We start from the raw sequence: 27,790 nt of genomic DNA on the forward strand, positions 1-27,790 counted from the left end.
CCAGAGAAGCTACTAGAGTGGATAGGAACAAAAACCAGAGACCCATAACAGAACAAAGTGCAGAGAGTGAGAGCCCTCTGAACACTCAGCTCTAAATGGGATGTCTTCATTAAAATCCTCTCCTCAGAGCTCAAGGAAACTGTGGAAGAGAAGGCAGAAAGATTCTAAGAACCAGTGGTGATGGAGGACACCAAGGAAACAAGGCCTTCTAAACACAGCAGGACTGACACACATATGAATTCACAGAGACTGTGGCAGCATATAATACAGAGCCTGCACGGATCTGTGCCAGATGGGGGCCCAGTGCTGAAAGAAGTGGATGCAGGATGCCAGCCTGAACCCAGACACTATCTCAAATTAATAACACCTTGTAAATGAAAAATTAGTTTTCTCCAATGAAATCTAACGGGTATACAGTCTACACTTAAGGGTAGGCCCCATGCCCAGCAGTAGATGGTCAACACAAACTGAACTCAACAGCATTCTTTGAAATTCCTTGTTTCATAATGTTTTGTCTGGACATTCTTTTCTTTATAGATTATTTGTATATATATTATGGTTTCTGGTGTTGTGTTTTTATGGGACTTTCATGTATGCAAATATGTTTCCTGTGCTTTTCTTTGGAACCTTTTCTCCTGGTAGTTTGTTTGCATCATCCTATTCTGTTTTTTTTTTTAAATCTTATTTTATTATTACTTTTTAGATGCCTGCTTGTACTCTAATGAGAGTGAAAAAAAGGCTGTGGATTTGGGTAGGTGGGGAGGATCTGGGAGGAGTGAAAACTATAGTCAGAATATAGTATATAAAATATATTTTTCAATTAAAGAATTTTTTTCTCCAGTACTTACAAGATTTTGATCTACTAGCTGTGCATTTCATGACTTCTGAAGAGACACATGCAAATTTATTAAAATAATCACTCCCTTATACAAAAAGCATGATTTCCTGATAGATATTGGGAGCTCAATCATTGGTTTAAATAATTTGAATATGATGTGTGTAGCTTTCTTTTGTTTGTTTATCCAATTTAGAATTCACTCAGGTTTTTTTTTTCTTGAGATAGGGTTTCTCTGTGTAGCCCTGGCTGTTCTAGAACTAGCTCTGTAGATCAAGCTGACCTCAAAAACTCTCAGAGATCTGCCTTCCTCTGCCTTCTGAGTGCTGGGATTAAAGGTGTGTGCCGCCATGCCCAGCTCACAGTGAATTTAAGTCTGTAAGTTTTATACATTTCACCAAACTTGAGATTGCAAAAGCAAGTATTTCTTCTAATATTTATTATGCACTAAGCTTTCTCTTCATAGATTAAATGATACAAATGTGAGACCTTTTGAAATTGTCCCACAGTTGCCAGAGGATCTATTAACTTGTTTTGAATTCTTTTTTTGTAATTTAGGTTAGATAATTTCTATCAATTCATGTTTGATGTTATTGACTTTCTATCATTTCCATTCTTACAGACATTATATTCAGCAATTCTGTAAACTTCAGACATTTCTTTGGGCTGATCTTTAAATTTCAGTTTCCCTGCTGAGTCCTATCACCCCTCACTCCCCTCCCCAGTTTTGGTTACATTGATGATTTTAAGTTTTGACAATTTGATGTTTGGATCCCATTAAGGTGGGGGAACTGCTGCAATCTAATTTCAGAATTAATACCATTTTTTTGGTTGTTTGTATGCCATTAAATTTTTTTTTTATTCTAGACCTTTTCTGTGTTAAGACAGACTCTTAATACGAGGCTCTAGCTGGCCTGAGCTTACAGTCATCCTTCTGTCTCAGCATCCAAAGTGCTGGGAATAGAGCATGAGCTAACGTACTTGCCACTCCTAGACACTTTGAATATTGTTATAAGACGGAAATATCCTGGAGATCACTGAATTTGGTTCTTTCTATTGCTTTGGCAGGCAATCACTGCTGTTTCCACTCCAAGCTCAACCTCACTTTGTGTGATGGATGGTGGTTCCAAATTAGGGTATTTAAAGCCTTCGCTGTACTGGGTAAGTTTATCCAGGTAGTGATCCACTCAGGGACTGAGAGGGTGGCTTATTCTGTAATTTGCCATTTTGTGGATCTGTTGTCTGCACATGCAGCTGAGGAGCAGAGAATCAGTGCTGTCCCCTCTACTCCTTTTTAGCATCTCTTCTCTAGCTGACTTGACAGTGTTCCTCCTTCCCCGTTTCATTGGCAAGAATGAGACAATTTCCTCAGTTTTAGTTTCCTAAGACGTTGTGAGGAGAAAGATATAGGATAGAAAGGGAGGCACAGAGAGGGAAATGGGGAGATTCTATTCTCCATATATCACAATTTAGACTACTTATCAACCTATTAATAAAGTTTTCCCCCTGATATTCTTGTGATAATCTAAAAACTCTCAACTGGAAAACTTTAAACATTGTAAAGCAGACAAAATATACAATATACCCACAAACCATCCCCTCAACTTCACTAACAATCAACTCAGTTCTGTTTTATCTTTGTCTTTCATTACTTCTGCCCCTATTACAGATGCCAGACACTAATTTCATTTGTAAGTAGTTCTCTATGTACCACTTTGGAAACAAATGTGGAGAGATGCCTCAGTCAATAAAGTATGTGCTTGACTTTTCACCACAGTGGGGAGCTAGGCATGGTGGGCTTACAGGACCAGCACTGGGCGGTGGATTATGTAGATCTCCAGAGTTGCTGGAGCCAGCTTGCCCAGCCTAATTGGTGATCCCTACAGCCAGTGAGAGACCCTATCTTCAAAAACAAAGTGGATGGCTTCTAAGGAACCACACCCGAGGCTGACCTCTGGCCCCACATGCAGATACACACATGTGTACACACACAAATCCTATCCCATGCTACAGTCAAAATAAGCAAGCAAACTGCTAATATCAAATACATCATTTCTAATCATCTTTTAATATCAGGAATCTTTTCCTTTTATAATTTAATTCTATGAGTTCACTCGATTTAATATCTCAATCCAATGCTTCTCTCTGTTTTGTGTCTGCTGTTTATCTGGTATACTTTATGGTTGATTTGTCTTACAATAAATAAATCTTTATTTAGGAGACTGCAGAGAGATAGCTAAATAGTTAAGGACACTGGCTGCTCTTCCAGAAGACTCAGGTTTGGTTCCCAAAAGTCACATGGAGGCTCACAATTGTCTGTAACTCCAGTTCCAGGGGATCTGATGCCCTCTTCTGACTTCTGAGGGCACTAGATATGCATGTGGTATACACTTATATACATGCAGACAAATATATGTACACATTAAATTAAAAACTTTACTTATATTTAATTTTTATTGAATTTTTTAAAAATAGGATTTTACTATGCAGTCTCAGGTGGCTTAAATTTGCTGAAGCTGGCCATGGACTTGTCATCTTCTTGCCACTATCTCCTGCATTTTGCAATTACAGGCATGTGATACCACCACACCCAGCTTATTCTTATTATTTATTTCTTTTTCCCCCCTTTTTGAGACTCTGTGTGTGTGTGTGTGTGTGTGTGTGTGTGTGTGTGTGTAGCCTTGGCTGTCCTGGAACTAAAGAGAGTGTGCCACCACTGCCTGGCTCATTTTTATTTTTAATAGACACATAGTAATTGTTCAATACAAACTACACTATGCAATGATTAAAGATGATAAGCATGTAGCTATTACTTTAAACATTTACCATTGCGTTAGAAATATAAAAACATCCTCTTTATTACCTTTGTTGTAATACAGAGAATTGTCAACTAATTATCCCACAGGACCCCCGTACCTGTTAGTCATTCTTTCCCTTCCTCTTCCCTGCTTTCCAGCCTGTGCTCATCACTATTCTACTCTCTAATGAGATCAGCTGTTTTTAGCTTCCACATTTTAAGTGAGAGCATGTAACACCTGTATCTGACTAACTTAACATAATCTCCTCTAGATTCAGAATGACTGTTCTTCATTTTCATAGTAGAATAATAGCCTACTGTGTATATATAACCTTATTTTGTCCATTTATAAATCTGTTGGTTTCATAGCTTGGCTACTGTGAACAGCACTGAAATAAACACCGGAGTGCAATTCTCTATTTGAACACTGATTTGTTTTCCATTTGGCTGTATCTGGTCACAGAGGAGCTAAGTCACATGGCAGTGCTAGTTCTGAGGAAGTCCTACACTGCTTACCACAGGGCTACAACTAATATACATTTCCATAAACAAGGTAGAGCAGTTCCCCTTTCTTCAGCCTCCTCAGTATTTGCTACTGAATTTTAGGTAACAGCGTTCTAATTGGTCAAATTTTAATTTGTGTTTTGGTGATTAATAGTGATGCTTAGCTGTTTTCAAATCTATTGGCTATTTATATGCTTTATTTTTATTTAAAAAACTCAAAGTATGTTATTTATCAATAATGATACAGTTTAGAATTATAACATATATTGAAAAGAACAAATATCTAGCATGGTACTCTTTGAGATTCAGGGACAATAAATCAGTATTCTCAGCGCTTTCAAAAGTAAATTATTTTAAACATACCTAATAACCTTTATAATTTGAATAGCTAAAATTCTTGTTTAAAGAATAAAATACACAACTAAACATAGTACTTACAAAGAACTACATTTTATAGGAATATTCAAATAAAACCATGATTTAAAGTTTAGGTTTCCCAGTAACAAACAGCCCCTCATGGAATCACATATGGACACTGCTCATTAAAAGACTTATTTTGCACTGAAAATGACTTATACCTTGAGATGGAATTAAAAGGGCTTACAGAAAGTATACTATATGAGTGAACTCAGCAGTAAGCCTTTTTCTTTTTATAACCACATGTAATTTGTTTACTTACATAGTATATACATTATAGTTTAGGATCTGCATATGAGGCAGATCACAAGGACTTTTTCTGAGATTGGGTGATACTGATTAAGATTATACGTTCTAAGCCTATCTGTTTTCCTTCAAATTTTTTGATTTCATTTTTATTTTAGGCTGAATATTCCATTTTAAATATATACCATATTTTCATTATCCATTCATCTGTTGCTGGGAACTAGGTTAGTTCTACTTCCTTGTTATAGTCAAGAGAGCAGCAATAAACATGGGGATGCAAACATCTCTATGATAGGTATGGAGTTCTCTGGGTCTATGTCCCAGAGCAGAATAGCTGGGTCAGATGGTAGTCCCATTTTTAGTTTTTTTTTTCTCCAGGAATCTCCAAATTGATTTCCATAATGACTATATTAATTTGCATTACTATGAACTATGAAAAGAGTTCTTCTTTCTCCACATTTTCCCACATTTGTCAAATTATCGATGGTATCTATACCCAGTTAGGTCCTAACTGGGGAGAGGTGGTATCTTAAAAATAGTTTTAAATTACACTTATCTGATGACTAGGGAGGCTGAGCATCTTAGAAAGTAGTTATTGGTCATCTGTATTTCTTGAAAACTGTCTATTCCATTCATTAGCCCATTTGCTGATAGACAGTTTTATTACTTGGTATTTAATTTCTGCAGGTTTTTTTTTTTTTTTTTTTTTGGCAAATGAGCTCCTTATCTGCGGTAAAGATTCTCTCCCTTTCTGTAGGCTGTGTGCTCTACTGACAGTCTCCTTTGCTGGGCAGCAACCCTTTTCATGTAGATCCACCTGTTTATTGACACTCGGTGTTACTTCCTGCACTGTTGAAGTTCTTTTTGGAAAGTTCCTGTGCCTACTGCAGGGTCGTGAAGAAGATTCCCTATGGTTTCATCTGCAAGTTTTTAAATTGATTTTTGTACAACGTGGATGACATAAATTTAATTTCATTCCTCAGCAGGTAGATGTCCAGTATTACCAGCACCATTTATTGAATAGCCCCCCCGCCCCATGGTGAATGTTTCTGCCTCCTTTGTCAGTTAGGTGGGCAGAACTTTGTTGGTTTACTTCTGGGTTCTCTATTCTGCTTCACTGACTGATCTGTCTGTACTAGCACAGGCTGTCTTCATCACTGTAGCTATAGTAGAGTCTGAAGCAGGTATTGTAATACCTCCAGCTGTATTTTACTTCTTTGGTTATTTGAAGTCTTTTGTGGTTTCATATGGATTTTTGGATTATTTTTATTGTTATATTCTATGGAATATAACAACGAAATTTTGGTAGGTTTTGCACTAAATCTGGGATTAATTTTGGTAGTGTAGCCATTTCACATTAATTGTGCCAACCAGGAATATGGAAGCACTTTCCACTGTCTTGTCTTTTCTGATTTCCCTTTTCAGTTTTTCTCTTCTTTAGTTAGGTATATATATTCCTGGGTGCTTAAATTTTTTGGAACTATTTTGAATTGTGCATGTTTTCCTTGTTGGTATATATGAAAGCTACTGTTTAAAAAACATTGATTTTGTATGCTCCAATTTTACTGTATTTATTAAATCTGAGAGTTTTCTAGAAGATTCTATAGGACATTTTAAGTATAGAATCATGTCACTGGCAAATAGGGATAGTTTGACTTCATTTCCTATTTTTATTGCCTTTATACCTATCTCTTGCTATAGCTCAAACTTCAAGCACTATATCAAATAAGAAAGGGGAGAAGGGGCATCCTTGTCTCATTCTTGATTTTAGAGGAAATGCTCATATCTGTCTCTATAATACAAGGTTGACTACAGGTTTGTTGTATACAGCCTTTCTCATTTTGAAGTATGTTCCACCTATTCCTAACATCTCCATTATTTTATCATGGAGGTATGTTGAACTTTGTTGAATGCTTCTGTGAGATCAATCAAGATGATTACATAGATTGTGTCCTTAAGTTGGTTAATATGGGACATTACATTTATTGATTTTCATATGTTGAACCAACCTTGCCTTTTGGGGATAAAGCTCACCTGGTCAAAATACCATGTGTTCTTGAATTCGGTTTCCAAGTATTTTGTTGAGAAGTTCTGAATCTTTATTTATCAAAGAATTGGTTTCTAGTTTTCTTGTTGTCTTTACCTGGTTTTTGAATCAAAAATAATAATGGTTTCATAGAATGAATATGGCAGTGTTCCTTTACTTTGTATTCTGTGGAGCAAGTTAAGAAGAATTGGTATGAGATTTTCCTTGAAAGTTTGATAGAATTCAGTGGTGAATCTGTCTTGTCCTGGGCTTTTCTTTGAGAGGATATTTTTTTGATTATAGCTTCCAATTTTATTGCTTGGAATGGGTCTGTGAAAGTTATATGTATCTTCCTGCTTTAATTTTGGTTGATATGCATTTATATGCTTTCTTTTGAGAAATCTCTATTGATGCCACTAGCCTATAGTGTACACATGTATATAAGTAAGCAAATATATATAAGTATAGTGTGACATTTAGAAAGTACAACAAAAGGTAAAAAAGTTAAAAAAAAAAAGATGCATGCATGCATGTCCTTGCCAGAAGTTGGCATTGGATGTTTTTCTAATCACTCTCCACATTATTTTTGAGGCAGGGTTTGCCATTGAATCTTGCCAATTTAGTTAGACTGGCTGGTTAGCAAATCCCAAGGATTCTCCTGTCTTTTCCTCCCCAGTGCTGGGATTACTGGTGTGTACTGCTGCAGCAGCTTTTGTGGGCGATGGCAATTACACTCAGGTTCTCACCCTTGTGCAGCAAGCACTTTAGTGCCTGAATCATCTCCCCAGACAACTTGTTTTTTGAGATAACATTTCTCATTAGAACTTGGAATTTGCACAGTGCGTTAGGCTGGCTGGCTGGGAAGCCTCAGGCTTCTAACAGTTAATTGTGTGTTTACTTTTACTAATTTAGTTCCTTCCAATAAGAGTTTTTAAATTTTGCTTTACTTGACTTATGCCATTTTCTATGTCTAATATTATCTGGGAGCCTTCCCATGTCAACCTAGCTAGAGTCAGCTTTGGGTCAGATTTTTTTCTTTTGAAGCCTCCTAGGCTGGCCTCAAACTCTAGCTCATCCTGCTTCAGATTCCTGAGTAGCTGGAATTACAGGCCTTTGTCACCCATGACTGTTCCTGGGTGTCTTAGTTTCTGTTGCTGTAATCCAACACTGAACAAAAGCAACTTGGGAGAAAAGGGTTTATTTGGCTTACATTTCTAGTTCATACTCCATCAGAGTGGGAACTTAGCCAGGAATTGAAAACAGAACCCACAGAGAAATGCTGCTTATAGGCTCATTCTCTGGCTAGCTTGCATGCTCATGCTTACTTTTTTTTAAAGTTCTTTTTTTTATTATTTTTATAATCTGCGTATGAGCATTTTGCCTGCTTGAATATCTATGTACCACATGAGTGCCTGGTGCTCAGGGAGGCCAGAGGAGCATACCAGATGCCCTGGAACTGGAATTACAGATGGCTCTGAGCCCCATGTGGGTGCTGGGAATTGAACCTGGGTCCTCTGAAATAGCAGTGAGTGCTATCAAGCCCTGAGCCATCTCTCTTGGCTCTCTCTCTCTCTCTCTCTCTCTCTCTCTCTCTCTCTCTCTCTCTCTCTCTCTCTCTCAATACTGTTCAGTACCAACTCCCTGAGGAATGTTGTCACACACAGTGGGCTGGGCTCTCCTACATCATTAAAAATCAAGACCTTCTTTCACAGACATGCCTATAGACGACTTTGATGTCAGCAATTCCTCAACCAACGCTTCTTCTCTCAGATGACTCTAGGCTGTGTCAGGTTGACAATTATGGCTAACCAGGACATTAGGTTTTACCTTATTTCTGTTTTTAAAATTATCTTTTATTTTCCTTAAATTTGTCATTTTTATTTTTCGAGATGAATATTAGCTCATTAAATTCAAACTTTTTTCCCCAAAGGAAGCATGTATGGTCATAGATACTCTCAAAGTATTGTTTTAAATGTATCCCACAATTTTTTGATATGAGTATTTTAATTACTGAGTTTTACATGTATTCAAACTTCCACCCTGATTTCTTCTGTGCTATATGAATTACTAAGTACCACATTGTCCCATTTCCAAACATTTGACCTTGTATGCAGTTTAGTCTAACACAGTGTTCTCAACCTTCCTAATGCTGTGACCTTTTAACAGTTCCTTATGTCGTGGTGACTTTCAATAATAATTTTTTTCATTGATACTTCATAAATGCAATTTTGCTACTGTTATGAATTGTAATGTAAATATCTGTTTTTCTGATGGTCTTAGGTGACCCTTGTGAAAGGGTCATTCTATCCCAAAGGGGTTGCAGCCCACAGGTTGAGAACTGCTGGTCTGGTCTAATCCATGCATCAATTTTGTAAGTCTATGCTTAGGAAGAACACACTCTCTAAATGTTGTCATCAAGATACCACATGTTGTTTAAATCCTAATAGCCTTATGATATTTTTTTAACCTTTGGTATATTAATTATTGAGGTGAAATTACTGTAAATGGAATTTTTGATTTTTAGTTTATGCTTTGTATACTTTGAGGTCATAATCTGTAAGATTTTAAATTATGTTTTTCTTGTGAATTAGTGAGTCTGGATTCCTATTTTAATAGGTAATATCTACTTTCTTTTGGTATTTGCTGACATTTCTTACTATTTATTTATTGTGTGTGATGCATACATTCATATGTGTGCAGGTATGCTCACTTGTGTGTGGATGTTTAGAGGGTATCTTCCTCTCACTCTGCATCTTACTGTCTGAGGCAGGGTCTCTTTCTAAATCTGGGCTCACAATTTCAGCTAGAGTGACTGTCTACTGGGATCTGCCTGTTGCTGTCCTGCCCCACCCCCTTCCATCCCAGTGCTTAGGTTATAGAAATGCCCAGTCCTGCCTAGCTGCCCTATATGGGTGCAAGGAATCTAAACTCAGTTTCCTAATGCTTACACAGAGAGCAATTTATTCACTGAGTCAACTTCCAGCCACATTTCTTACTTTCCTATCTTCAAATTTTTAGTTATCCTATAAACAGGACTTATTTGGATTTTAAATGTTGCACCTAATTCATTTATTATTTTTACTCAGGAATCACTTAGCTTTGCCTTAATTCTTAAATTAGTTCAGACACAGAAAATGTAGGCTACCAGCTATTATTTTCCTTACTTTCAAGACACAACTATGTCCTTGAGCTTCTATTTTACTATGGAGGGTTTCTAGGGCAAACTGAAATAGCATCAGGCCAGCAAGATGGCTCAGTGGGTAAGGACATCCACTGTGAAGGCTGCAAACCTGAGTTTGACTCCTGGGTCCCAAGAGGAGAAATGAGAGAACTGACTCTAGCATGTTGTCCTCTGTCCTCCACATGTGTGCCAAGGTATGCATGTATCCCCTCACATATGAAATCAATAAACACATGGTTTCAATAAACGACTAAATATCCCTTTGGAGGCAATCTTCCTATTCTCGGGTTTAAATTTTTTTCTGTCTGTGGGCTCAATCTATACAACATTTAATCATATTTTCTTTTAGGGAGCCACCATGTTATGCCTTTCATCAATTCTTGAAAATGTCTTAAGATACTGTTACACCTTCCTATTATAGATTTCCTCAGCTTTTAAAATAACCATTCCTTTTGTTATTGATGTTTTATATATGTAGTCCTTTAAAAAATCTACCTGGTCATTTTTCTTTCTCATCTTTCTGTTCCTTCTTGTAGGATATAGTTCTTGGAAATCTAAAACCTAGGAGACTAAGCTTCTTTCTCTTTGTTTTGTCTACTCTCACCTCATGATGGACTGTGAGCAGAAGGGTTATTACCTAATGTGGGATTGGGAGCTGACCTTCAGCGGCATTTTATGGGTGCAAGCTCCATAGTATGTTTGGCTATTTTAGATTAATTAATTGCCTTAAAGTTGTGAGCTCAGGACTAGACTCTCTTGTTAATTTTTGTGAGTTGTACTTCCTGGACTGACCAGGGAATATCAATTCATATCCCAGACATGAAGGTTACTTTTTAGGTAGGAAATCACAGGAGAATGCCAGGCATGGTGGGGTACACATTTAATCCCAGCACTTGGGAGGCAGAGGCAGGTGGACGGATCTCTGTGAGATTGAGGCCAACATGGTCTACAAAGCAAGTTCTAGGACAGTCAGGGCTGTTAACACAGAGAAATCCTGTCTAGAAAAACAAAACAAAACAAAAAAGGACCTCCCCTCACCAGAGAACAAGCCCCTGCTGTAACATGTTTCCTTGTTTCTCCTTTAGTTCAGTCATCTCCCTCTAAGAGTTCTGGATTGTAAGGGGCCTCACAATGTGGTGTTGAAACCAAATTCATGGTATGTCCACCGTTGACCCCTGAGGAGTAATGAGTAACTGAAATCCCCATAGGCATTTGTAACATCAGTTTTATTTTACTGTACTAATATACAGTTGTGTGTTTTCATAAGAATCACTGGTTTTATTTTAAAATTATATTTTCTTTTTGAGGAATACCTGGTAAGTTTTGTCCAATATTTCCAAGTGTTTTGACCTGTTTTAAAACATTTTCAGGTTATCTACCATTTTCCATAAACATATATCTCATTTTTCATGCTTTTTTGTGGGAGGGTCAGATCTCACTTATGTAGCCCAGGTTGGTCCCCAAATCATGATATGTTCTTATAGTTCTCTTTCTTTCTTTTCCCTTTTCTACAAACGCATAAATTAAATCTAATTTTATCTCTGTTGATATTCCTAGCAGTATAACTTAAAAATAAAAAGCACAAGTAGTCAACAATCAATCTCAGAGTTATTTAAAGGCATTCTTTTTTTGCAGCACTGTCCATAACAGGTTGACATGATTACCGAGAGCAGAACAGTGGGAACACAGACCTGAGTAAGAGTCAGTGTTTGTATTTCACACTGATATGACCAATCCTTTAAGATATTTAACTTCTTCCAGCCTAATATTCCTTACCAGAAAAAGGATTTCTTCTGAAGACATATGTGTGTCATGTGTGTACACATGTATCTTCTTCTCTTGCTATCCATCTAATTAGTTTTTGAGACAGGGTTTCTCACTGAATCTTGAGCTCCCCATTTCAGCTAGACTGGGTGAGGAGCAAGCTTCTGGGGTCCGCCTATGTCCCCTCCCTCCTTCTGCTAGTGTTAGAGATGCGCACTACCACAAAGGTGCCTGGCTGTGTGTGGGTGCTGGGATCTGCACTCAGGTCCTCATGTTGCAGAGCAAGCCCTTGACTCATCCAGCCGTCTTCCCAGGACCCTAAAGCACTTAAACAAAGTGAAACAAAACAAAACAAACAAAAACCCAGCAAGTATTTCATCAATACTTGCATTCAGCAGTCAGGACTCTGTAGATTTTTAAAAACCACAGTCTTTCAAGATGACGAGTCTTAATGTGGGGTTGATGAGATGGTTCAGCAGGTAAAAGACTTGCTGTGTGATCCCAATGACTGAACTTAACTCCCAGAACCCACATGGAGGTGGAAGGAGAAAAATCAACTCCATGAAGCTGTCCTCTGACTTCCACAGCTGTGCTGTGCCATGTGTCTTTGTGCACACACACACACTTAAAAATTAAACAAGAACCTTAATATATGTATAATATCTAACTATTTCTATCTCAGTTTATTTAACTGCGAAAACACTGTGGTCCTAGTAGGTGCCCAATAGAGTAAATGAAACAAAAAAATTAGTTACAAATATTTACATGAATCAAACAATACATTATAGAAATCATACATTCTTATGTTCGTCTCTGAAGTAAGTCAATATATAACAAACAATACCTTGGCTTTTGGGGTAGCTTTAATTGTCCATATGCAATCAACTGCTTGGCCAGGCTTTGTTTTTTCTTCTTGTTCTACCTGGCTAGAACGTATTATTCCATCAGCTCCTGAGAGCTCAAACTGGCAATCTAGAAAAAAAAAAAGATATTCAAAGAAAAATAAAACTAATAAAAAATGTCATAGGAAGAAAGAGGTAATATACTAAACCTGGGATGGGATTTAAAATACCTCCAAGGTAAGTAAAGTCTGGATCTGTAACAGAAAAGAAAAGAAAGTCACTGGTACTGAGCTTCCTTCGGACCTAACTCATGTCCAAAGCTTCACTACACAGCAACGTAAGAGACATTTTCATCGACAGATACTGCAGATCACTAGTCATTTGTGAGAAAGCTCATGGTGTTGATATTTAATGAAAATTTGTACACTTTTGATTTCATTATGTGTGCTTTATGCTACTGAAAATATTGTCAAATGTAATAGTCCACTAACATATGGACACATAAATAAAATATGGTCTATTTAATACAATGGAATACTATTTAGCCTTAAAAGGAATACACTTCCTTGTGTTGAGCTATAGTAAATGTTTTCTAAAACGTTTGCTTCAATGGGTAGTGGTGATAATTTCAAAATAAGATAAATATACCCAATGCTAATGACTTATAAATAGTTCCTATTTAATCAGTCAAATGTTCTTTTTATATATATTACATATATGCCTCAACAATTATTTCTAAGTTAAAAGAGGAACCACAAATAAAAGACTGTATATGTACTCTGGAAAATCTAATTTACATACATGGTTAAATCCAAGTAAGAGGATACTCAATTTTTATTAACACTGTCTTTAATTGAAGATACTTTAGAAAATTACCAAATTACATATTGGAAAGTGGAGAAATAAACTATTAGCTTAATTTCAAATACATTTCAGTGATTGTTCTTTTTAAACTAAAACTAAATTTATCCTCATTTAAAGAGTCAACTAGTGGACACCAGCTCTTCTGCAAAAAGTATCAAAGCAGAATTAAAATCTTAAACTGTACTAGGAAAAAGCTATAAGAACTTTTTGGAAAATTAATCAGAATTATTTTTCATTTCTTTCTTTTTAAAAAATTTTATTTATTTATTTATTTATTTATTTATTTATTTATTTATTTATTTATTTATTTAAGACAGAGTCTCTCTTCATAGCCCTGTCTGTCCTGGAACTCACTATGTAGACCAGGCTGGCCTTGAACTCACAAGAGATATACCTTGCTACTATAGTGTATATAGGCTGGCCTTACTATGTAGTGTGCAACTGGAAATATGCCTGTAAATAACATCAAAATAAACACAGCTGTATTTCAGTCCATTATGTATCCCACATTTATTGTTATGAGTTTGTTTTCGAAGTTTAGAGATAAAAATTGGGAAATTCCTGTCTACAGTAAAAAGGAAATATGACACAATAGAAAAAATAACCTAGGAAACTCAATATAGTCCTGAATTTGCTACTGTATAGAAAAGTACTTAATTCCTAAGCTTTCTCATCTATAAAACAGGATATTATGTAATGCTGATGATATTTCCATTAGTGTAAAATTTAATATAATGAAGGTAGCACCACAAGCCCTGTAAAGTACAAAGATAAAATATTCCAGAAATTCCAAGCATTTTTACCTATAAACTGTAAAAAAAGAACAAAACAAAACTACTTTTGTTCAAAGTGAGTGTCTTTACATATAAAGTTGGCTGACTTAGTGTGTGTGTGTGTGTGTGTGTGTGTGTGTGTGTGTGTGTGTACAACTTGCAGAAATCAGTTCTCTCCTGCCACCTGGTGGGAGTCTGGGGATTACATTCAGGTTGCTGGGCCTATGTGCAAATGCTTCTTTCTACCTGCTGAGCTATCTTTCCAGCCCTAAATTTGGTTATTTAAAAAATATTTTTTAAAAAAGAATATTAAAAATTGTGTATGTATGTAGAGGCCAGATGTCCACTTGGGTATCTTCCTCTATCATGCTCCACCTTTTTGTTTTGTTTTAGTTAAAAACAGGATCTCTCATTGAACTCAACGATTCCCTCATAGAACCTAGAGTCTGAAGTTTTTGGCAGGACCAACCAGTGGATCCACTAGGTCTCTGCCTCCCAGTGCTGTGGTTACAGGTGTGTGCCACCACACACCGTCTTTCATTTTTACATAGTTTCTTTTACATGGGAGTGCATGTATACAGCAAGCAGTTTAACCACTGACACATCTTTCCAGATCCTGACAAGTATGTTTTATTGTCGATTTTTTTGTTTCAAAACTCTAAACTTGTAAAGATGTGACTCATATATAAGATTTTGTAGTAACATTTTATGACACTAAAGGGGTTACTTCAGTTAATTTAGGCTGTAAACATTAAATACATGACCTATGTAAACAAATAGCTTATTTTGTTACAAATAACTGGTTCTCAAGCTTCTGTGAACAAGTTTATAGGGCAGAATATCCTGTGAATCACCTCCTCAGTTATCCTTTTTAACTTCTTACATTTTGAGAAAAACAAGTTACTACATTTCAGTTGTAGTAAATTCCAAACAAAACATAGCACATTAACTATGGTTTTGAGACAACGTCTTGTGTACAGCCCAGGCTGTCCTCAAATGTGCTCTCTTTCTTTCTCAACCTCCTGAGTAGCAGGGATCCTAAGTGTGTGGCACCATTCTAGGCATGCCAACCATTTTTTGTGTGTGTGTGTGTGTGTGTGTGTGTGTGTGTGTGTGTGTGTGTGCATAGTTTAGTGATTTTAGTGCATAGACACAGTTGTTCAACAATCACCACTTTTTTATTTTCAGAAATAGTTTTCATCATCAAAAAAGGAGTCTCTGCTCACTAAAGTGCTAATTTTCTACTATCTATTTCCATGAATTTACCTTCTTGATGTCAGAACACAGTCCAAGAATGGAGTTGTGTGAGAATTCTGAGTGCTTGTGAGAAACTCCAAGGAAATAAGATAAGAGTTGTGACCTCAGTTTCTTTAAAACACAGAATTGTTCTTGGAATGTGTTTTTGTGCTCTTCACAGGTGTAGCAGATAGGAGTGAGCTTACTTCAGCTGTTGTTATTCATGTGCCTCTATGGAAAAGCATGTTTTTCCATGTGTTACTTGTCCTTGTGATTGAAGACCTTATTCAGGTGACTCTTCTTAACCCTCAGAGTATAAATTGTCTGATGCTCTGAGTAAAGTTGGCTATTGCACGAGACTTTAGTATACCTCATTTTTAGGAACCTGCTTTCCCAGGTTCATGCCACCAACTAGAGCGGTAAACAACTTTAGATAATTTATACAATTGGGCAGATACAACATATGCCTTTTGTTTCTAAATAATTTTCCTTAGCACATATCACAATTCACCTTGGAGCCTACATGACAGAGAAAACTGATTCCTACAAGTTGTCTACTAATCTCTTTGTACCGTGACAAACATATACACAATAAAGGTGACACACACACACACACACACACACACACACACACACACACACAATCACCTATTAAGCGATGGAAAAACGTCATGTTCACATAGTTAAGTGAAAGAAGTCAACCTGAAGAGTCAATGTACTGCATGATCCCAACCATACATGACATGGAAATGAGAAACCAATAGAGAGGCCAGTGGTTGCCAGCAGTTTAGGAGGAAGGATGTGCAGTGAGTGGAGCATAGAAAATTTTTAGGCAGTGAAACTGCTCTGTGTAACAGTGGATATATGCTATTTACCAAACTCATTGGACATATAATATCAAGGGTGAACTATACTCTAAGCTAAAGACTTTGGGAAATTATGATGTGCCCATGTTGGTTTACTGATTGTACAAATATACCACTCTTTTGGCAAGATGTGGATTTAGAGGAGTGGAGGGGCACATCTGATAACTACTTCCTGCTAAGTTTTGCTGTGATCCTAAAACTGTTATTAAAGTCCATTAGATGAGTTTTACTATTTGAAAATATTGTCCTTTCAGTATGAGATAGATGATACTGATGCAAAAAACTTCTATAATGCTTATTGATTCAGATAGAAAGTGGTTTAATTTTTAAGGGAAAAAAATCTGGAAATAGAGCTGTATGCATAGCATGACCAGTTTTGTAAATGCACACTGAATAAAGAAATCCATCTTAAGAGGTAACTACCAAATTGTTATCAATGATTTAAACATAAAGTGACAGGATTATAATTAGTCTCATTTGTGTATTTTTCAATTAAATTTCCCCCATAAAAAACAAATAGAAAAGATTATACACTTGCTGCACTAGGTTGTCATTTCATTCTGTCACGTTTGTAAACTCCTTGGGCACAATAACATACCGATTTCTGAGTTTCCACATTAGAGTGTATGTACTTTTCATGGATAGCATTTGATTAGTGTTCTTACCTACAAGGTATGGGTAAGACCATGCAGTAGGCTGACAGTGGAGTAGTGCCCAGATAGATCCACATCCAAATCCCCGTGAATTTTACTTTAAATGGTTATAAAAAGAGTATTATATTACAACATAAGATACATCAATAAGAACTTTAAGAAGACTGGGTCTGAAGAGACAGATTATCGATTAAGAGCACTTGCTGCTGTTTGCAGGAAGAACTGGAGTTCTGTTCCCAGAATTCAGAGGGAATTCACAACCACCTGTAACTAGGTTCAGGGGACATGATGTCATCTTCTGGCCTCTGCGGGTATAAGTGCATGCAGACAGAGACAGAGACAGAGGACAGACAGACACACACACACACACAAAATAAAAAATGCACAGATAACTAAAAAAGCAAAAGAATTTTAAGAAAAACTGTGAAGTCAGAAGTTAGAGCACTATGTCACAAATGCAGAAATGCCAGGATAGTCTTCCAGACAATGGAAGAGATAACAACAGATCTAACTGTGAGTGATGGTGCACACCTTTAATCTCGGCAGAGGCAGACAGAATTGGAGGCTGGCATGATCTACACAGAGTTTAAGGACAGCTTAGGGCTACATAGGGAGACTGTCTCAACTTCCCACCTGCACCCCCAAACAAAATAAGATTCAGTTCCTAGAGGGAGTAAGGCTTTACTGGATTTTGGAATTTTTGGCTTCCAGAACTACAACAACTCGTATTTCTCTTTCCTTAATTAAGTCAGCAAATTTATGTTATGTCAGTCCCAGGAAATGAATCCAGAAGGTATTACTATTTTACTATTGCAAAGTCTCAGGCACAACTTTATGGTAGAGAAAAGACTCAAACCCAGATCTAGCCCTCTTAAATGCAGGTGCAGTATTGATTATATTAAGTAGTTTCTAAAGTATTTATGCATGGTTAATAAGTGCAATTAAAAATATCTGCTTTTTTGGGAATTGTGAAAAGACAATGGATTGAATTATTTAAAAATATTATTTATTTTGATGTTGTTGGTCTTAGATGTGTGCCCTAAAAGATATTAAGAAGAAAATGCAATGCTGCCTGGCCTATCACAGAATTGGACTGGGATGTGTGGTCTATTGCTCCCTATTTTAAACAGTTTTTACTTGTTCCTAGACTGATTTTCTTTTGACTTCGACAATTTCTTTAGTCTTATCTAATTACCTTGATCAAATTATCCTTTTCTAACCTTAAGATTCTAAAATTAGTGATATATTCAAATATTGAAAGGTAACTTATTTTTTAAGGACACTTAATTTGTTACCTGGGATGAATGAGTATTTTGCTCGAAATCCTAGTCCTTCAAGTTCTTCATCAGAACTAAATTTAATCCACATGAATCTTCCTGTTGACCTAATTAATGCAGGGCTTTTCATGCCACAGTAACGGTCTATAAGAGGAGAGAAGCCAAACGGTCCATCTCGAACTTCCAAGTGATCAAACCGACATTCAAATGATGGCTCTATATAATAGCGTTCGTCAAAGGTCAGCTCTATTCGTTGACGAGGAGCAGCTATAAAGTAAGAGTAAGCAAACAGGGCAGCATGAATAAGACATACAAGAATGGACCCAGATGAGACAAGCAAATCAATGACTTTAGTGCTTCACATCTGAGAATCTCACTGAGAACTATGTATACAAAAGCCATAAGAAAAACTCACAGCAATAATAATGCCATATTCTAGAATTATAGTAACATAGTAACATTTCCCTGTGGTATATGTCATTTATTAAATTAGTTAAGATACTTGGTTGACTAAAATGAGAGGAGGTGGAAGGCTAATTCTTGCTTACTTCATAAAAAGTAAGTGTATCATATGTGATACAGAGAAAAACAAAGGAACTCAACATGAACTTGCCAGTGAACTTACATTCCTTATCAGGGAAGTTTCTCATATAGTGATGCACTTAATCGAACTATACTTTAAACAATTATGAATTCCCATTAAAATTTAACTATCATTTTGTTAATGTATTCGATATTTACAATATTTATCTTTATTGTAATTCAAACACATTTAAATTTTGTTCAAACTGGTTTAAGCAGGGCATTTAGCTAATGCCCTCAGTTTTACAGTGAAGTAAAAGTTTATGTAAGAAAAGACAGAGATTTGTCAAATACCTTCCAAAATATAGATACACTCCTTGTTTGGCGGATATGAGTCAGGATAATTTGGTGAAGCAAAATGACCTCCATTGCTGGTTCGAACCCAAATGCCACACTGGGTTGCAGGAATGTGCTTGATCCCAATATTTTGTCCATCTTGAACAGAATTTTAAATATCATTACAGCAAAACTTAACAAGCATTATGTTCTTTCCCGCAACACCCTAAACAACTGTCTACCCTGCTGCATATATGACTTCGTAAGAACCACTGCCAAATGTGGTATGACAGCTGAATACAGCAGAGGTGCAAGGAGGCTTTTATATATAATATACATCATATACATGTAATATATGCACATATTTTGAAAGCTTGACAGAAGAGGATAAGTTTGCCATAACAGGCACCTGCCACCAAGCCTGACAACCGGAGTTTGATTCTCGGAAGCCATATAGTGGAAGGAGAGGACCTGCAAGCTGTCCTCTGACCTCCACACCCAGGAGCAGTGGCACATTTCTTTGATGAAGGTAAAGCAGGATTAATGGACTGGGGACAACCAGGTGCAGCTGAGGGTGAAAATAGCAACTTGAAAATTGAGAAGCTGGTGAATGTTAACGAATTCAATGACAGTCCCAGGTTTCTCCCACTTGACTCTTGAAGTAACAGAGACTCTGACAGGAAACAGAGATTTATTTTTTGGGAATTCAATCTCTAAGAAAGGGTTAACAATACAGCTCAGAGAGTCCCAGATGTCAGTTCAAATCCAAGATGAGAGCCACGGCAAACACATCCTACCCAAACCTCCAGAAAACCCATGATCAGCATTTTAGTGTACCTGTTAAAGTATTAAGTACATATGCAAGGACAACCAGGAATTTGAAGAAAGCTTCTAGTATGAAAAATGGGTTGGAACACATGGAATAAAGCAACTCTGAGTAAATAAAGCCTATGCAAAAAAAAAAAAATGAAAATAAATAATAAACCCAAGTTATCAACCAACCAGTAACAACAGGGTTTCATGCAATTTCCTCAGAGACAGAAAAGCAAATATATTCATAAAAGAAAAAGAAACACTTTCTAAAAAAAAAACCAAAAACCAAAAAACAACAACAACAAAACATCAACAAAAAAAAAACAGAAGCAAGCTCCACCAAACAAAGAAAATCAGAGTGAGAAAGTTTAGAGCAGAGGTCCGACGCCTGGAGGCGTGTGTTAAGTTTTCCTGGATCATATCAATACCTTTTAATCGCTCATTTTGGTTGCTTTCACACAACAAAAGAACTGGGTCACAGTTTCAGGGATAGGCTGATAGAGGCCTAAATATTTATTGGCTCTTTGCACAAAGTTTTGTAATTCTTATTTTATGAAATAAAAATTGAGGAAGTCTCCTCAGATTAAAACAAAAATGTGTGAAAATATACAGAAATTAAATTTATATTTAATTCATTATATTGAATTTCATAATAAATCCACCACTTTGTATGTTAACTTAAAAAAACAGTAATAAAAACCCAAGAAAGCTGTAAGTAAACAATAGGGACTCCGAAAAAAAAAAACCTAGAGAAAATGAAGGAATTTTTTATTATTAATTAATTATTTTCTCTGCTCGATCAGTTCCCCTCCCTCTTTCCTTCTCCTTCCAGTCCCTCCCCCCAACCTCCCCACCATCCACTCCCTCTCCCTTCCTGAAGGAGGAAATTTTAAAAATTGAACGAAAAAATATTCCTAAACCTAAAAACAAAATTTGTATTGAAAAACTTTGATGAGTGGTTTAAATCGTGAGTGCTGATTTTTGCATTAATTAATTAATTAATTAATTAATTAATTTTGTGAGACAGGTATTGAAAAGTTGTTCAGGCCAGATCAGGTCAGCTTTGAATTTGTGATCCTCCTGCCTCAACCTCACAAGTGGCTTGGATTAAAGGCTTGGACCACAGCCTGGTTCTGAATGTTGATTTGACCAGAACTGTGATGCAATTATATCTACAAAGATGGTTCAACAGGAAAGAAAGCGAATGCTTACAATGTGTAAAGGAGTGAACAGTAGGTATATAAATGAACTAAACTCTCATGTTTATTTCATGGTGAGAAATCAGATGTTGTTGGAAATTGAAATGACCAAAAAGCAGCAGCTATTTAAATTATGCTAATTAAAGATTCTGAAAATTTTAAAAAAAAAGAAGTAGCTATTTTTGGTATAAGATGATTTAGAGCAGTGGTTCTCAATCTTCCTAATGCTTTAATCCTTTAATACAATTCCTTGTGTTATGATAACCCTTAACCATAAAATTCTTTTCTTTTCTTCTCTTCTCTTTTCTGGAACTCACTTGGTAGCTCAGGCTGGCCTCCAACTCGGAGATCCATCTGCCTCTGCCTCCTGAGTGCTAGGATTATAGGAGTTCACCACCACCACCCGGCCATAAAATTACTTTCACTGCTACTTCATAACTGTAATTTTGCTAGTTATGAATCATAATGTAAATATCTTTTGGAGATACAGGCTTGTCAAAGGGGTCTCGACCCACAGGTTGAGAAAAACTGGTTTAGAGCATTAAATGCTCATGCTTTGCAAGACGATAGCATGATTTGCATCTCCATAACTCAGGGAGTGGTAGGAGAGAACCCACTTCCCAAAGCTGTCCTGCCCTACAGATGTGCACTGTAGCATATTTGTCTATCTTTCCCCAGACAAAATAAAAACAAAGTTTAAAATAGTAGTGGTTTTCATTAAGCAGGAAATAGGAAGAATAGAATGAAAAGTGATTTTTCCCAATTGTTTAGTATATTTTGATTTTTTTTTTATCATGTGAACGTATAACTTTGATGAAAATAAAAAAAAGTTGTATAGAACATGTACTAAACTTTGACATGGAAATTTGCTAATAGAAAAAAAAAATCACATTAGCTAATCTTCTTCAAAGCCAGACAATACAATAGGACCAAAGGGCTTTGAAGACTGTACTGAAAGACTCTGCTTGTTCACACTAGAAAAGACACTTTATTTTTCTTAGTGATAAAACTGTAAATTTCATTTAAATTTTGGATATAATTAACAGTGTATTAAAAGCTATGAGTGATGCTGGCTTTTGAAAAGTTGATCAGGGCAAGCTGTGTAGCTGATTCTGGTTAAGTTGAGGTCTATAGGCTGATAGAAAGCTTTAGGTCATTACAATAATCAAGAGGAATGTGTTGGTTAGCATTTTTTGTCAACTAAGCTAGGGTCATCTAAGAGGGCACCTCAGTTGAAAAAAATGCCCCTAGAAGGTTGGCCTAAGGGCAAGTCTGTGGGAGTTTTCTTGACTAATGATTGATGTGGGATGGTCCAGCCCACTGTGGGTAGGGCCACCGTGGGCAGCTGGTCCTGGGTGCTGTAAGAAAGCAGGTTGATCAAGAGTAAACAGCACTCCTCCAGAGCCTCTGCTTCAGTTCTTGCCTCCAAGATCCTGCCCTGGCTCCTGCTCTGACTTCCCTTGATGATGAACTGTGATGTAAAATCATAAGCCAAATAAATCCTTTCCTCTCCCAAGCTGTTTTTTGTCATGGTATTTTTTTTTTTTATCACAGTAATAGAGAGCAAATTAAGACAAAGGATTATGAAATAGCACTCAAGTTATAATTCTTTCAAACTGCCTGAACATACCATGTACCTGTCCATACTTTACCTTGGGTCTTTTGGGCCACAGCAATCCCTTCCACTACAAGTACTGTTACTAGTAACACTAGAGAAAGAACAGAAAAGAATAGTTAAAAAGTTGAATTTATATTACATTTTACTAAGTCTATAAGGAAAATCTGATGACAATAAAAGATTAATAACTAAAATCACTTTTTTTAGATGGGTATTGTTATGGAGGCCAAGCTGGCTTTGAACTCAAAATCTGCCTTCCTTTATCTCCCAAGTGCTAGGATTATAAGCATGAGCCACTACATTTGGCTTAAAATCACCATTTCTTACCCAATATTCACTACTGAGTCTTTGAAATCCTAAATGTTATATCCTTGGGCTGGCGAGCGAGCTGGCTCATTGGATAAAGGTGCTTGCCACTGAGCCTGATAACCTGAGTTTGATGTCCGGAATTTATATGGTGGAAGGATGACTCCTGAAAGTTGTCCTCTGACCTCCCATGAGTACCATGGTGGGAATGTGTAAAAGCTTGAACATGCACACACATATTTACAATGTAGATAAACAAATGCTATATTCTGATTTACTATCTGACCCTTAAAACAACCAAAGAAAAGATGTGACTGATTTTGTATTTCTTTATATAAGAACTAATAAATACCATGTGGCATTTAAAACATTTTTTTTTCAATATGAAAACAAGCCCACATATATGTGTTGTGCAGGATTTTGCTAAGCCTCACTACTCCACTGACTCCACCTGAAGTGTGTTTATGCATTTGGTCAGCTGTGTAGTGTTTTACGCCAAAGCTCAACCGGATCACCTGACTTCTAGAAGTCAACTGAAACAGCTACTGTGCATCACTATGCTGCGGTTTTGCTGTAAACAGGAAGCTATATTTACACACTAAAGCTATTTCACTCTTCACACCTAATATTTGAGACCCAACCAACAATATATTCTTTTTTTGTGTGTTCTGGAGATTTCAAAGACATTTTTTATGAATGGTGGCTTCTTTCATTCAGTGGAAAACGTACTACTAGCCTACCCCAAACTACTGTGTGACTGAAGTAGGTATTCATATAGTCAATAGCAAGTATCTCCTTCTGTTGAAGGCAAAGGTATGGCTAGAGAATTCAGCAAAGTGCCTAAGAGTATGGACTTCAGGAAATACAGGAGTTTAAGTTTTTGCTTATACCACTGTACTAGTTGTGAGGCCTTTTTAAACTTATTTTACTTATTTGCAAAATCAGGAAGATGTACTAATATCATGGGACCAGTCTCAATGGTGTGCATATCATATCATATGTACTAAGCATTCTGCTAAATAAATGGTAGATATTAGGACAATTAGCATCTTCCTAAAGTCAACTGTCAAAGACTACCTGTAATACAGGTGAAAACAGAGGTTTACAGACTGCCTAATGGAAACATGGAGAGGGAACTGATATTCATTCTTCTGGAGATAAAAGAGCAGAATGAGAAAAACATCTGTAAGTGAGGTATATTCTGACAGACCTAATTGGACTTGAACCTTTGAGGAAGAAATATGGTGGCTTAGCAGGTTAGGAAAAAGGCAGGATAAGTCTGGAGAGTAAAAACTCTTAAATACCATGTTGATGGACTTGGACTTTCAATTACAATAAAAAAATCACTGTAGACTTCTGTTTGTTTGTTTATTGTAGTGTTAGGGAATGAACCCACAGCCTTGTGCATGCTAGCCAAGCGCAGATACATTTCTAGGTCCTCACTATAGGTTTTTATTTATTTTTAATTTAATTTGTTTGTTTGTTTTGTAGACAAGATTTTACTACATAGCCTTGGCTGGCCTGGAACTGCTAGGTAGACCACGCTGGCCTAGAATTCAGAGCTCTGTTTGCCTCCGAATTCAGAGATCTGCTGGAATTAAAGGTATGCACCACCATACCTGGTCTCTCACTATTGGTTTTTAAACTAAGAGAGTGTATAACTGCTTCTAAGTTTCAGACCAACACTCCTAATGGTTGTGTGGAGGCTAAACTTATAAAAAGATCATTTAAGAAGTAAAGTAATGACGATGTATTGAAGCAGAGATGTGACTGTGGAATTGCAAGGGAGAGAGACTAATGACATGATCAAGACACAGAATGAACTGCAATTTATAGCTTACAAGATGTTAGGGGAGAAGGAAATAGAGTGATTGAAGACTGTGCCAATGAGAGTGAGAGAGAGAGAGAGAGAGAGAGAGAGAGAGAGAGAGAGAGAGAGAGAGAGCGAGAGCGCGCACAGGTTTATTTAATAGCATGCCTTCAGTATCTATTAACAAGGCCATCAATGTTACAAAGATATAGTTCTTGTCAGTTAGTTTACATCTTAAAATCTAAGTATTTGATCTCTTCATCTTTGTTTTCTTGAATCCTTATTAACCTTTGTCTCCTTTCAACTATATTAATTGCCTTTCCCTTTTCAAGGACATTTTTTATGAATGGTGCTTTCTTCCATTCAGTGGAAAACGTACTACCAGCCTGCCCCAAACTACTGTGTAACTTGGAATAAGTATTGGACTTAAAATTAGAGAAACAAAACAAAAAAACCACTGTAGGCTTTTGTTTGTTTGATTAAAGATCCCATGTCAGAATGAACACTCTTTTTTTTTTTCCTTTTAAATTTCCATTTTAGGTGTTGTGGGGCATGTCTTTAATCCCAGAACTCAAGAGGCAGAGAGGGTCTCAGTGAGTTCTAGGACAGTCATGGCTACATCGTGAGATCCTATCTTAAAATAAAATAAAACACTTCTCATCTTTATATTGGAATTGAATCAGAGGAACAAAGCCTGGAACTTAAAAGCAACCACAAAAAAAAATTAGAAGATTTTGATTAAAAAACAAAACAAACCCACAGTCCCCAAACATTAGGAATTTGAAATCCAGCAAATAAAACATCAATTTATGTGAGCTATCCTATCACAGGAAGCTATCTCCCATGGTGCATCATCCAGATGACACACAACTGTTCAAGAAATTTTTTGTTCACGATCCTTTCCTTCCAGAATTATAGGTATAACTATTTATCAGTTTTCAAATTTATAACTTACAGCTTTAAAGCAAGTGCCACAAAGCCTGCAGACAGGGTAAGAAATCAGCAAACAGGGCTGCAGAGGTAGCTCAGGGGTTAACAGCTCATAATGCTCTTGCAGAGGACCTGGGTTAAGTTCCCAGCACGCACATGGGGGCTCAAAATGATCTGTAACTCCAGTTCCAGTGGATCGGATGCCCTTTTCTGGCCTTCAAGGGGACCAGGCACACATGTGATACACATACATACATGCAGGTAAAACATTCACACATATAAAATAAAAATAAATAATCTTAAAAAAAAGAAAATCAACAAACAGAAGCAGGACACCAATAGTACAACTATGATTAAAAAAAAAGTGTGTCAGAAAATTAAAAAAATTAGTAGGTAATAAACACTCATACATATAAAATAAAATTTAAAAACAAATGGTTCTGGGATTGTATATTAATCACAGAAATAGCTGGGCAGCAGTGGTGGCACATGCCTTTAATCTCAACATTCAGGAGGCAGAAGCAAGCATATCTCTGTGAGTTTCAGGCCAGTCTGGTCTACCAGAGTGAGTTAGTTCCAGGACAGCCAGGGCTACACAGAGAAACCCTGTTTTGAAAAACAAAAACAAAACCCCCAAAACCAAACCAAACCAAAAATTAAACCCCAGATTTGTGTGTGTGTATGTGTGTGAATTTTAATAAAGACAGAAACAAATGTTTTTATTTTGCACATTTTATTAAAATATATAATATACATATTTATTTTATATATACATGGGGAAAATGGTTATACCATCAGCAATATGTACCAAAATGTAAAACCAAAAAATTCAGCTTCATTAATATTAAACAATGTAGATTTGGGGTTGTAGTGATGGCTCAGTGGTTAAGAGCAGTCACTGTTCTTCCAGAAGACCCAATATTGCAGCATTCAAAGCCAATGACTCAAAACTGCCTATAACTACAACACTAGGAGATCCCACATCTTTTTATAGCTTCCTCGGACATATGCACACATGTGGCATACATTCTCTCTCTGTCTCTCTCATAACACTCACTCTAATAAATATTTAAATAAAAATACAGTTCTTAATGAAAACAAAAAAATATTGCAAGAAAAAATTTTAAGGCAAAAAGAGAGACTTTCATCACAGTTTGCAAACTGGGGAGAGAGCCATGGGCATAAACTGTTAGTGTGATCCAAAGGAACAAAGAAGGATTGGTTTAAATAAAGTTCCTGTCCAAGTTCTCATGCTGGCCGAAGTGTTCAGTACTGTCTGTTGATATCTAAAGTTTAAGGCTAAGTGTGGTGGTGAACACGTGGTGGTGTACACCTTATGGTAGTTTGAATGTACCTGGCTCCCATAAACTCATAGGGAGTGGTACTATTAAGAGGCATGGCTTTGTTGGAGTAGGTATGGCCTTGGTGGAGGAAGTATGTCACTATGGAAGTGGGTTTTGAGGTCTCATATATGCTCAAGCCATGCCCAGTGAGACAGACCACTTCCTGCCACCTGTAAGTCAAGATGTAAAAAAATCTCAGCTCCTTCTCTAGCATCATGTCTGCCTGCATGTTGCCTTGCTTCTTGCCATGATGATAATGGACTAAACTTCTGAACTGTAAGCCAGCCCCAATTAAATGTTTTCCTTTATAAGAGTTGCTGTGGTCATAGTGTCTTGTCACAGTAATTGAAACCCTAAGACACATCTGTAACCAAGTACTCAAGAGGCAAAGACAGGATTTTTCTGAGTTCCATGCCAGCCTGGTCTACATAGTGAGTTCTACACCATCTAGGGCTAGAGCGAGACTCTCTTAAAACCAAACCACCAAACCAAACCAAATATAGTTTACTGTAGGTCACATGGCTTATTAGTTAGGTCTGTTTACCTTGACAGCTGAAATAGGAATATGACTAGGCATGGGACCTATAAAGTTTAGTTTGTCATTTCTCCATGAAAAAAGTACATATGTGACA

General features: G+C 36.7%; 1 protein-coding gene across 1 annotated transcript in view; it reads right to left on the reverse strand.

The window, feature by feature from the left end:
• The window catches only part of Neto2 (neuropilin and tolloid like 2), a 62,245-nt gene that overhangs the window by 18,702 nt on the left and 15,753 nt on the right, over nucleotides 1–27,790 (reverse strand). The window contains exons 2-6 of the mRNA XM_059264495.1: nucleotides 22,804–22,860; nucleotides 19,158–19,298; nucleotides 18,300–18,548; nucleotides 12,822–12,866; nucleotides 12,615–12,742 (exon numbers count right to left, since the gene is read on the reverse strand). Coding sequence (XP_059120478.1) covers nucleotides 12,615–12,742; nucleotides 12,822–12,866; nucleotides 18,300–18,548; nucleotides 19,158–19,298; nucleotides 22,804–22,860 — 620 coding nt within the window. The remainder of the gene's footprint in view (nucleotides 1–12,614; nucleotides 12,743–12,821; nucleotides 12,867–18,299; nucleotides 18,549–19,157; nucleotides 19,299–22,803; nucleotides 22,861–27,790) is intronic.

The sequence above is a fragment of the Peromyscus eremicus genome, chromosome 5 (assembly GCF_949786415.1).
Source record: "Peromyscus eremicus chromosome 5, PerEre_H2_v1, whole genome shotgun sequence".
Taxonomy (NCBI): domain Eukaryota; kingdom Metazoa; phylum Chordata; class Mammalia; order Rodentia; family Cricetidae; genus Peromyscus; species Peromyscus eremicus.